Source organism: Bidens hawaiensis, unplaced genomic scaffold (genome assembly GCF_021521415.1).
Source record: "Bidens hawaiensis isolate Kalapana, Puna unplaced genomic scaffold, B.hawaiensis_p1.1 tig00001461_1, whole genome shotgun sequence".
NCBI classification, from domain to species: Eukaryota; Viridiplantae; Streptophyta; class Magnoliopsida; order Asterales; family Asteraceae; genus Bidens; species Bidens hawaiensis.
The window spans coordinates 4,044,337-4,057,908 of NW_027491082.1; the positions used below are offsets into that span (position 1 = coordinate 4,044,337).

The window sequence follows — 13,572 nt, forward strand, 5'->3', positions numbered from 1 at the left end:
GACTTGGGGATGGGGTGAATATTTGATCCCCACCATCCCTTTCTGTTTATGCGGTTGACAATTGGGTACTTGTTTAAGACACGATAAGACATGTTAATAAAAAAGACGGTGTGTGATTTTTTTATTTTCTTAAATAATTGAAATTAAAATGATAAACTACATCAATTTCCCTTATTGGTACATGAAACTTAAAACTCTTTTATAGTCATGACATATAACGTAGTTAAAAAAGTCGTATTCATGTTTGATACTTGTGTGAAGCGCGCATAAACCTATTAAGACACGAATTGTCAGTCTGATTTTTCTTTCTAAGTTTCTTTTGTTCTTAACTTCTTTTGTAATTTTTTTTGCTTTATTTAGTTTTGAGTATTTTTTTTTGTTACATTATTAAAAAGAATGGTTTTGTTTATTTTTAACTTTATTTAAAAAAACCCAGAAAGCTAAACACACGTTTTACATGCTTTTATATTACGAATTTTATAAATTACGGTGTAACTTCCGTTGTTACGTTTTGATGTGCAAAACCGAGTTGTCACTGAAAAAAACCGAACAACCACGAGTGCGCGCGCGCGTGTGTGTATATATATATTGTCATATTGCGACTTTAACTTTTAGGTTTTCTTTCTTGTTTGTTGTAGCGTATTTGGGTACCGTACCAATACCATAACAAACCGAATTAATGAAAGTGGGTCCTAAATGAGCTTAAAAATTTGACTTTGGTTGGTTTGCTTAGATCTCTTAATCATCTCAATTTTTGGTTCAGTCCACGTCTTTTGGTAATTGGTGTAAACCTTAGGTGCTCTAGGTGGCCGAACAGCTGCCAAAAATGGTGGCGAGGCCGACTGGAGAAGGAAGGAGATTGGGATTGTCTTTATAGGATTTAAAAGGGTTTTGAATCAATATTGGTATAAAACTAAATTAATATATAGATTTATATAAAAAGAGTCGTAAATACCTCTTTTTAACAATAAAAATTGGATGAGATTAACAAAGCGGATGCAAATGGCACGTTTAAGAAACCTTGGCAACGAGCATATAAGAAATAGTTTGAATGAAAATGACGAAAATGATTTAACCATCACACAATGGCTTATTACATTATTTGGTTTAAGATCAACTTAAATATTCAAAACTAAGATAAAGTATATTAGAATACTAAATAGTTTTGGTAGTTAATAAGTTAATTATCCCCCACTTGTGTCCTAGTGACAGGAAGGCTTGGGTTCTTCAGTGAAGACCTTAGTTCTATCCCTACTTGTGTCACTTTGAATGAATATCGACTATGAAGCATTTGAGCTAAGCATGCACAAGGTTGTTAGTTCGGATTGCGAGCCCCACTCTGGTTTTTGTCTCACCGTGTGTTACGCTAGAGAGTTCTGCTCTTGTGGCAGCACAACGACTATCAAGTGGCCGTCGGCAGTATGGTTTCCCGGGAGCCAAACTCTGAATGCCAGTATGGGCCCGATTAAAACAACATAGTCTAGCCAAAATGGGGCATCGAGACTCTCCAAATTTAAAAAGTACAGTAAGCTAAATATAAGAAATTTGTCGTTTAAAAAATAGTTAATAAGTTAATTAATGGTCATCTAATTGTCAAAAGGTTTTTTTCCCAACGACATTATGAACTCTCGATAAGTAGTGAGAGTTCACGCCCACTACCGGTACCTACGTATCGCCATTCTATAAAAATAAAAGTTTCACAATGAATTATTTGTAATATTTAAATATTTAATAATGGCTAGCCCATTACTGTTTCTTTGTTTTCGTTTAAACGACGGATGGTAATTCTTAATACGACTCTAAATCTGACATGAAAAAATATAAGTTTTGGGTCTGCTGACATGACCCGAAATACGACAAGAAACACGACCCGAATTTAAATGGGTTGGATTAGTGTTGAAGAATTTTAGCACGCCAACCCGCCAACCCAAAACCCGTCAACCCGACATGATTGACACCCTAAGTTTAAACTACTGTAATAGCATGGTTTTGAAACCGGTTGAAACGGTAACCAGTGATGCCAACAATCTAGTTAGCATATAACCTGATTTCAAAATACTCGGCCGGTTAAGGGCGGCCTGCTGTCGGAACGGAAAGCCATGTTAGTGATTGTACCAACTTTGTGCAGGAGTCAATGAAGCAAGCGCCCCCCCCCCCCCCCCCCCTTTTCCGGATTTGAGTCAGGTATGTCACACCCAACCTTGAAAGGCCTAGTTGTATGACTAACAATTGTTATGTACATAGTTATTTTATTATACTACAAAAAAAAAACTTTTTTTTTTCTTTTTACTAAATAAACAACTCTTGAGAGTTGAATAAAATATGATTTCATAAATAGTGACTTAAATACCTTGTTGATTGGAAAACTGGCATTTGAATTATATATACACATCATTTTTTTTTCAAAGTCGTATAAGGATATTCAAAATACTCCGTCACAAGGTTTTATTGATGCCTAGGGAATAGTCATTCTTTCAGCATTCTACATTTGCTTAAACTCTCATCCTTCCATTCGATTACCTAAAAATACATCTACGTTTGTTGGTGTATAACGCCATCAAACACGAATTATTTTATAATTGGCATCAAGGCCGGCCTTTGGGTAGGGTAAATCGGGCGGCCGGTCGAGGCACATAAATTTTAGGGGCTAAAATTATTATTATTATTATTATTATTATTATTATTATTATATATACATATTTTTTAAAAAAATTATAAAATAGGTATGAATCTTAATCATATTAAATACATTGGATCCAAAACTTTTTTTATCCACAATTAGGGATGAGCAAATTCGGTCCCGGTACCGGCACCGATTTGGTACCATATACATCGGTGCAAAAGTTGTAAGTTTCGGTATCAGTACCGGCATTTCTCGAATTTTTTACCTTCGGTACCGGTACCGAACCGAAGATTTCGGTACCGATACCAAAAATTTATGATTTTTAGGACCGAGGCCGGTCGGTACCGGTGCGGTACCGATCTAAATACATAATACCGATCTCCTCCCTATCCACAATGCATTTAATCTATTTGGCCCAAACTAAATTTAAAAAACTAAATACATAATTAACGTTAATCGTCGTTTGAAAAAATTAGTTTATATATTTCGTTACTCGGTAGGGTCTACGGGCCTTTTTATTTCAGTTCGGCCAAGGTATTTAAATTCTCGGAGACGGCCCTGATTTGCATGAATAATAAGCCCATTTGATCATATAGCGTTAGTATCATACACATTCTAGCATACAACCACGATGCACACTAGTATTTTTGCCCAATTTTATGCATGCCTAGCTACTATTAAAACTTTCTTACTTTCCATATTACGGCCATTCATATGTAACATGTGTATAACTTGGATTCAATCACACTTGCACTTATGGCCTTAATGCTTATCCATAGACTACCTTATGAATCAAATGTTTTGAAAATCTATTCAAGTCATTTGGCTGATATAAAAGTAATTTTGTAGGTTTGAAAAGAGTTAAACGTATTTACCTTTGTAATAGATCTTGACAACCATTTCTTCTATAGCTGAATATGTTTCTTTAACCTAGATCATCATGGGATCTAATTTTTACGGGTCTAGTTTGGAAAGCTCCAACCTTGCTTAAAAAGTTAGGTTCGTTAATGGGTTCAACACCTTGTAAATAATAAAATATTCATTTTTTTCATTTGGCTAAACCATTCCTCTGACGAGCCGTCAGAATAGTTAGACGATCCGTCTAACAATATCAATAGACCTATCTTTGTTTAAAACTTTGAAGACATTTCTTAAATACAAAGAAAAGTGAATAAACCACATGAACAAAAGTTGTAGTTTACTAAAAAAGTCTGACTGTATATCACATGACTAAACTTAATTGCCAATACGATAGTTAATACGTACAGGAGATGAAAACAAAGAACTTCGAAGTGTCACAAGCTAATTCACATCTAACAGGAACCTTTTGCCAATACAGGAATTAAGAAAAATGCATATTACGTCGACCGAAACTCGAGGCCACATACAACAAGCCCGGACATAGTTCCCTCAAAAGTTATGAGTTTCAGATTCATTGGTATATAATCATTTTTAAGCTGATGATTCGAGTTAAATTTCCACACTTTAACCTCCATCCACCCATCTTCCCTTTGTTTAGGAACACTATTAGTATCATGTACATTCCATGGGCTTGGATGTCTAAAATAAAGGATTGTAGCCTCTTTCTTCTTTCGGTGGAATAGATCTCGTACTTTCACCGGACAATGCAGACCGCTACATTTTTCTGACAACTTGAAAACAAGATAACACAAATATTCTGTATTTGGTGACAACATTTGACTGTCAGCTTTGCAATTGATACGGAGTACTTGTTGTGGTAGCAGCTCAATCACCTCTTGGAATCTGCGCTTACAATGATACCATGATTACATGACAAACCACATCAAAAGGTCTAAAAGAAAACCTTTGTAGTTTGTACATATATATAGCTAGGGAACGTTTATAGAGAAGACAGGCATTTAGAATCATCATAGACATAACTAATTATGTTAAAAAAGCAAACCTCGACTCGGCTGATGGTTTCAGATGAAAACGCTTCACATTAGAAGGGTCGTACAAAACTTCCTTGGCTGAAAGCAAAAGACATTTCTTTTTATTCACTTCATTTAGCGATAACAACTGCTCATCAAAGATTAAAGAGAGAGAATTAATTACCAAAAGATTATCGTAAAGGAAAAAGAGTAAACTGCGATTTTCGTCCACGTGGTTTGTCCAAATATGTGATTTTAGTCAAATAGTTTCAAATTTGCGATTTTGGTCCCTGTGGTTTCATTTCACTTGCAATTAAACCCGATCACACTAACCCCGTTAAGTCTGGCCGTTCACGTGAGGAGCAGCTTTGTCCTTTTTTCTCCCCAAATAAACCCAAGCTCTAATTCGCAAGCCCCCTCACGTGAGAGGGTTGGGGTGTATTTGGGAAAAAGGACAAAAATGCCCCTAACGTGAGGGGCACGCTAACGGGTTTAACGGTCAGACTTAACGGGGTTAGTGGGAACGGGTTTAATTGCAAGTGAAATGAAACCGACGAAAATAGCAAATTTAAAACTATTGAACTAAAATCGCATATTTGAACAAACCACAGGGACAAAAACCACAGTTTACTCAAGGAAAAATTACCAAAACAGCTATTATGAACATTAAGTTTAACAATATAGCCTTTAGACCTTTTTATTTACTCAAATATCATTTGACATATTCTTTTTTCAATTTAGAAAACGGCTTTAGCTGAAAATCTATCGCGACAAAGTGAATCACTCAGTTGTGTTAGATTGAAACATGCTGATCCAAATGATACATGTCACGCCCTCGTTGATCGGTAATTTTGAAAAGTCAAGAGTATTTTGTAAATAATGATCTCAATTAAAATAATTACTTTGGTGATTTTCCTATATTGTAAAAATGTTTGCTAGCAATAACATAATGCCATTTGCATCTCTCAAGGATTTCTTGAGAGACACTTACCTGATGCTTGTTCGAGTTTGACGTCATGATTTGCTGGACTTCAATTTCTTCGTTATTCACCTATATATATAAAGTTTTACAAGATGATCAGGTAGGTTATAAAACTTATTATGAAATCACATCTATACAGATGCATCTACCACTGGTTTTAAGTATAGAAGTATTTTCAAACTCACACTTTCAACAACTCGAAATTCAATGCCTTCAACATAAATGGCACCACTTCTACAATAGTATTGTGAAAGACTTTCAAGTAGAACCTCAAAATCAGTATCTTTCTTGTGACACAAAAAGCGGCACAATTCAATCATCATCCACTTGTCATCTCTCCATGTCGCAAAACATGCATGTAAATTCTCGTCCCCGTTTTTGTACTTTAGGTTCACATACATTGGCTTACTTGAACTTACTTTTGTATCACAAAATTTGAAGATGATATAAGCCCCATAATTGACGCCCGGAGATAAAAATTGAGTTGTTATCCTAATAAGAATATTCAGCTTCGTAATATCAAACATCTTCGCCGCCTTTTCAAACCTGCACTTGGTAAACTCTTACAAGGGTTATGTGTTTGGTAAGACAATGTACCAACTTTCATGATGCACAATGAGTTGTGATTAGCTTTTCTAAAACAATAAAACCGCATACATCATTTGCCTTTATGCAAACTCAATTCATAACCTAATCATGGGCGAGGGCATCAATAGGGTCCACTGAATTTATTGTATTTTTATATATAAATCTAATTTTTCTATAAAAGAAAAGAGGATTAGCACCATCTAGTTTGGCCAGTAAATTTTCTATAAAAGGAAAGTTCTTGTTCTCCACTGAACCTAATAATAAAACTTCTAAAACGTTACCTGATTAATTACTTATGTCGTAGGTATGAGTAGACACACTCTACACTTCATCATCGTACTCATCGTACTCAGTATATCCCACCAATAGCAATGCTATGGTAGGGTCTGAGGAGGGTAAGATGTAGACAGCCTTACCTCTATCCCATAGGGATAGAGAGGCTGCTTCCGGTGAGACCCCCCGGCTCGATAGTAGTTTTGCATCAAGCCTTGGACATAAGGCACATAGCACTGTCGTAGGTATGAGTAGACACACTCTACACTAGACACACTCTACACTTAAGTTATATATTTTTTTTTAGATTCTATACTGCAGAACGCACTCTACACTTAAGTTATAATTTTTTTTTAGATTCTATACTGCAGAACGCTACTGATAATAAACTTATGATACTGGAATTTGTATGCAATTTTTTTCTTATGATCTTGTTATGTGAGAGTATTCATGAAAAGTAAATGAATATAACATTACCCGGTATAACAATAAAGAGTGATAATGTGATATACATCTACCTATAAACGGCGCATAAAAATGCACTTATATATGAACATGCATAGAAGCACATTCACATAGAAAGAGAATACAGACCTTGATTCTTGAACAGATCGCCACTTATGTGATCTACTGTTTTTGTACGCAAACTTTCTCGCTGATATCATTTCATTTCTTTCTCTGTTAGCGCCAAGTGAAAACCACTAGATACAAAGGAAAATGAATCAGACTTATTGAAAACCACTAAGGTCCTGTTCGTTTCAAGGATTTGAAATGAATTCTAAGAAATGAGATTTTAAATCCCATGAATTTATATGTTTGTTTTATAAATGAAAGAATGAGAATGAAAACTAAATCCCATCAAATCTCACATTACATGAGATTTTAAAATCCACCTATTTTATAAGGATTCTTATGAAAAGTAAAAACCCCTCCAAAAAAAAATCTAAAAAATTAATAAAAAAATCATAACTCAAAATATAAATAAAAAACGAAAAATGTAAAAAAACTAAAACGTTTCCGCCGTTTCCCTCATTCTTCAAAAAAAAAAAAAACCGAGAATGAAGAAAATTCCAATTCCAATACATATTAACCAACCAAACACATGATAGAGATTCTCAAACATTTCATTCCAATTCCTTTAAAAAAAGTCCGTGAAATGAACACGCCCTAAGTTTTAAATTAGCTTCTATTATGAGACTAAGGACTAATTAATTTACCACTTTGCCGTCTTGAAGGAGGATTCCTTTGAAGAACATGTTGTGTAGTTCCCTTTTCATTTCAATAGAGTTGTAGATTTCTGGAGTTTTTGACATCCGGGTGAGTTCTTTGTAGTCTTTAGGTAGCTTGGGCTCCCATATTTCATAATCCTCCTATACAATTCAACAATTAGATATTAATATTCAATATACAAATTAATGTTCATTTCGATATATTGTGAACTTTTTTTCCCTTTTCCTTTTTCTACTTTGAAAATGAAAAGGAAAATAAAATTATACAACAAAAATTGCTTTCTAGTACAAAACGTACAGCTCGTGACAACCTATCTTAAAAACTGATTTTATGTTCTTCTTGTCATAAATATTATTTTACAACCATTAATTGTTTAATATAATGCGTTTTAAAATCCGACAAAACGTTTTCACTTCATTATTCAATTCCCTCATATATTTTGAGCTATTTTCTACAACACATACTAAAGTTTTGGTACAAATAGACTGAAGAAGGCTTAAAAAAAAAAAAAAAAAAACACTAAAACTTACTTGGAATTCCAGTGCCTTTTTAAGTTGTATTACCACCTCCCTTGCCCATGGCCTATCAAATGTATTATCTTGTAAGCATTGAATTGCAATCGTTTGAAATGTAGTCAAAGATTGTGGTACAATTTGTTCTTTTATACCCTCAAATATCATCTCATCAAGGTCTCCATTTTCATTATAATGTTTTACAGATATAGGGCCTAACGATTGAGAGTGTTGTTCACATCTCTCCACCCACGCCAATCTCCCACACAACATCTCACATAAAATCACACCTAACGAGTATATATCCGAGGGTCTTGTAAACACACCGCCGTTTTGGTATCCTGGGTCAATGTATCCCAATGAGTCCCACGCGTTACCTTCAACATATTTTTCTCTATCAAATGCCATTGCCTTGCTAGATAACTCAAAATTAGAAATTTTAGCATTCCAATCACTGTCAAGTAAAATGCTACCACTTTTAATGTCTGTATGTTTCAATGGGTCCTCTTCAACGCCACCTTTGTGAAGAAATTCCAGTCCGTTTGCAACATCAATGCTTATCTTGAGGCGCTTCATCCACGTAAGACTGGCATTGTCCAAATGTTTATCAAGCCGTCCATTAGAGGCATGCTCGTAAACAATGATGCTTTCATTCATCTCGTTACAATAACCTACAAGACCAATGATGTTCTCATGTTTATATTGGAGAAGAGTTTCAAGCTCCGTCAAAAACTGAGTATGTCCTTGGTGAGACTTGTTATCCCACCGCTTTGCATAAATGGCGGTACATCCAACAGGATGTGAAACCTCTCCTTCATAAAGCCTCCAAAATCTTCCTTCTCCAATGCAATTGTGATCACTAAAGTTTTGTGTGCCCAATTTTATGGCTTCAAGTGATACATGGAAGTTGTTCTTGTTGTTTTTCTGTGAACCATAACACTTAAAAATCAACTTTGTATATTATAAAATATATAAATGATCAACTATATGCATGTTGTTGGGGAAGTTGCACAGAAAACATGTTATTTTGGATATATGAGAGTTGTGGTTTTATTTGTGGGTCCTAAATGTTTTGACCAGATAAACTAAGATTGAGAGCAAGAATCGAGTATGGATTTGAGAGAGTATTGTGAACCAGGAAGTTTCGTCGTATGATCAAGCGATGGTTATTAGGGTTTGGGCCAATGTTAATTTCTTTGCAGCTATCATGTTTTGGATTTCAAAATCTTCCAAACATGCTCTTGATCTTGACACCATAATTAAACACACGAAATTTAATGAGCAAGGGTCTCCGTCCCTTGGACCTTGCTATCAGAGACGCTGCCCCCTGGACCACCGCCGAGGGTGTGTTGCTCCCTTGGAACCCCATTACTAATAGGGTTATTAAATTATAATAAGATCAAATAAGTTTATACCTCACACCGGACTTGTCGATTTATATTACAATTAACTTAATCAACAAGTTAATCCTATTACACTAAAATAGACAACAAATATCATCATCCATATCTAGCATATCTAGCATACACTACAGACTATTAGTTGAAAATACATATGGCAGCTAGTACAAAGTTAATTGGATAATGGTAATGAACAAATTTATATCATCATCATTATCATCATTATCATCGTACTCAGTATATCCCATCAATAGCAAAGCTATGGTAGGGTCTGAGGAGGGTAAGATGTAGACAGCCTTACCTCTACACCGTAGGAATAGAGAGGCTGCTTCCAGTGAGACCCCCGGCTCGATAGTAGTTTTGCATCAAGCCTTGGACATAAGGCGCATAACACTCAACCATCGGCACACCGGTCGATTGATGCATGTACCATTGTCTTTCGGCTATCAACGCCACCACATGATGCCTGATTAACCTTTCGTCACTTTTAACATTATTTTCACGAGATTAGTAAAATAACGTCAAAATTAGTGCAATTTCACTTTTGTCCACCCGAGGGTTCACACATATATATATCATATGCGCGCATCGCAAGCAGGGCGCAATGAATAAATTTATAATAAGATACAAACCAAATGTTTAAAATATACTATAAAGAATTTAAAGTTGGTTATCCTTTGAATGAAGAGTTTGAAATCTTACAATACTAATAAAAGAAAATGTTGATGCTTAGGTGCCAAACCTATATTTCTTCTAATTCCTAATCTCCCATCTCATTCATTCTAGCAATTCATGGGTCATGGGTCATGGGTCAAAATCATTTGTCAATTGGGTTATAACATAGAGTGGATTTTATTCATTATTGAGTTAAGTGTCGTTTTCATACCTGAGATTAGACCAACTATGCAACTTTAGTACCTTAATTCATAAGTATTTTGAAAATCACATTAATTAAAATAACAAAGCTTATTTGTTTTTATCATTTGACAAATCCCGTGTAATACACGGGTTCAAAAGCTAGTAATGAAATATATACTATGAAAGTAACTGATAATGGTTTGTTTCAGTTCAATGAGTTAACATATAAAATAGTGTAACAAATAATACTTTCAGTCAATGGTTATTTATGCTTTACAAACTAATGTCAACATAAATCATAAATTAATTATTATTTCATTACAAAAAGAGTTACTTACCTGAAAATTTAATGCTTTCTCAAGTTCTTTAATAATGACTTCCATTGTTGGACGTTCCGATTGGGTTTTTGCTAAACACTGATACGCGATTTTTGAAAACGTGTCCAAAGAATCTTTATTCATGCCTCCATTTAGCATAGAAATGTTTTCATCACCTTCTTTCATTTTTGGATCTACGATTTCCTTCACTGTCCCCTCAATAAAATGTTGCCGAGCTATTGATGGAAGGCCCTTCTCATTAAAAACTCTATCATACGCCAACCTCCCACATAGGATTTCAAATAAAACTACACCAAAGGAATAAATGTCTGATTCCTTTTTTAACTTACCAGTATCTAGATATTCTGGATCTAAGTATACTTCTGTCCCAGCAATATTGTTTGTAAGGAGGGTACTGCCTTGTTCATTTGCACAATGTAATTTGGAGAGTCCAAAGTCAGAAATCTTCGCCATCCAGTTATCATCTAATAAAATGTTTGCACTTTTTATGTCACGATGGATTATCATTTTTTTGTCCTTCGTATAGGCGTGAAGGTAATTTAACCCACGTGCAATATCAAGGCATATTTGTATCCGTTGAGCCCAAGAAAGATTAGTCATGTTATGGATGTTTCCCAAATAATCATCAAGGCTTCCATTAGAAGCATACTCGTAAACAAGAATCATCTCAGGAACTTCATAGCAAAAGCCTAAAAGAGAAACTATATTCGGATGCCTACAATTACTAAGTGTTTCAATTTCTCTATTAAATCCTTGTTCACCTTGCTTGTCTGTTCTACTATGGAGGCGTTTAATAGCAACAGTGCTATGTTTTTTAGGCAATTGATCTTTATTCTTCCCTTCAACCGCGTACAAATTTAGGCCATCAAAATGGTCGAGTTCTGCTTCATATACCAAACCGTAGCCCCCTGACCCAATACAATATGTTTTGGAGAAGTTGTTTGTGGCAAACTTTATATCACTCAATCGAAATTTCATATGATCCAAGCTTTTCCCCTGCATGATCACGTGTTAAGAGAGTAAAACTTTTGCAACTGAACCACTTAATAGTTCACAAAATACCAAAATTAACCTTGAAAAAAAAAATAAGTCTAAACACCAATGCAATGTTTTGAGCATGTATTTGATGAGGTGGCTGATGGAATAGTGAAGGTGTTTTGCACTTAAGCCAAAAATAGAACTTTTGTGAGTGTATAGAAATATTGAAGAGAGAAGATAAATGTGAAATGTTTAAAAAAATCTTTTTGCTTACTGTTGGGTAAAAGCATTCTTATTTCTTTCTCTATTTTAAATTTAAAATTATATTAAAAATTAATATATTCTCTATATTTTTCAAATAAATAATATTTTTTTTATACATTATCGTTACCATTTCTCTTTTCATCACTCACAACTACTTCTAAAAAAATAAAACGGTAACTTTTCAAATATACAGAAAATTCATTGCTTTCTCTTTCTCCTCTACTCAAGACTAGAGCTGTCAATTTGTGACACGTGTCTATTAGCACAACACGGGTTTTGATATGTTTGGGTTTGAGCTTGACAGGTTTCGTGTCTTAAACAGGTTGACATGTTTAACTAAAACATGCTTAAATTCGTATCTTAAAAGGTCTTTTTAACATGTTAGCAACCTAAGTAGATTTTTAATTTGAAATAAATTAAATAAATATACACTCCTAAAGCCATACTGACATAGAGGTTTCATTCATACCTGTTAGAACCGATATTATATTTTTAATAGATGTGACATTCGTCAATTTCGGGTCTTGTTTGTATTCGTTTTTGTATTTGTTTATTATGTAAACCGACCCGATTTGTAAACCGAAGCTTATGTTATAATCAAAATGATGGATTTATGTTACAATATTGTTTCACACTTGTTGGGTCTTGAAAACATCCTATTTTTATTTTTATTTATTTATTTATTATTTATTTATTTTTTTGTTGTTTTGTGTTTTTGTCTTGATCCATTTTGCATGAAAACTCTTGTGTCTCACACCCATATTTGACCACCAACATTACCCTATATATACACCACCTTTCCTCTTCATTTTCCCTTGCTACAACTCCAAAAAAAAAAAAACTCTCTCAAACATCAAAGATTCAAGGTTATCTTCTTAAGTGTTCTTGAAGGATTTTGGTCTTTCATCTTAATTAGTTTATGTAGCCTTATTAATACTTGTTTATGGTTGTGCAACATATATATAATATACACCCCTTATTTACCTTTGGTAGTTACTTCTCCGATTCCGGTCGGTGAGGTTTCGGACCCCATAAGGCAAGGCTTCATGGAGAACTTCGTGTCCTTGATATATATACATCTATATAACTTGTTCATACATATTAATCTTGCTTATTTTAGTTTGTTGGTCATGTTTACAAGTTCCATGGTTATGGGTTTTTAAAAGTCTATGCTTCGGTTTAACCGTAAATAGCTCTAAACCGTAAACCGAACTTTGTTACTAATTTTGTTTGTTTAAACATACTTAGTGTTAGAGCTAAGTTTCTAAAATCATTTTTACAAATTATATGGTTATGGGTTTGTAGAATCTTACCTCGGTCTTAACCCGAAACACGATCCGAACCGAAAACCGAACTTTTCTTTTTAAAGACTTTATTGTTAACTTTTGGTATTTTTTTATTTGTACATTATTATACAAGTTCTTTAGTGTTTGGACATGTGGAAACCATCTATGAACTTGTTGTGAGATGGAAACCGAACCAAACCAATTCTTGCTCGCTTAAGACACACAAGTGTGTTTTTTTTAGCCATCAAGACTTGTATATTTCTTTAAAAATAGTTACAAATTGATTTTTAAATATTTTCTTAAGTACTTGGAAATGTTGGATCCAACTTGATCTCATAACAAAGTTTG

General features: G+C 34.2%; 1 protein-coding gene across 1 annotated transcript in view; it reads right to left on the reverse strand.

The window, feature by feature from the left end:
• Positions 1–13,572, reverse strand: part of LOC143579183 (receptor like protein kinase S.2-like) — a 44,519-nt gene that overhangs the window by 4,693 nt on the left and 26,254 nt on the right. Inside the window, exons 2-7 of the mRNA XM_077062570.1 lie at positions 10,697–11,692; positions 8,119–9,024; positions 7,576–7,728; positions 5,683–5,784; positions 5,507–5,566; positions 4,548–4,663 (exon numbers count right to left, since the gene is read on the reverse strand). Of these exons, the coding sequence (XP_076918685.1) occupies positions 4,548–4,663; positions 5,507–5,566; positions 5,683–5,784; positions 7,576–7,728; positions 8,119–9,024; positions 10,697–11,692 (2,333 nt within the window). The remainder of the gene's footprint in view (positions 1–4,547; positions 4,664–5,506; positions 5,567–5,682; positions 5,785–7,575; positions 7,729–8,118; positions 9,025–10,696; positions 11,693–13,572) is intronic.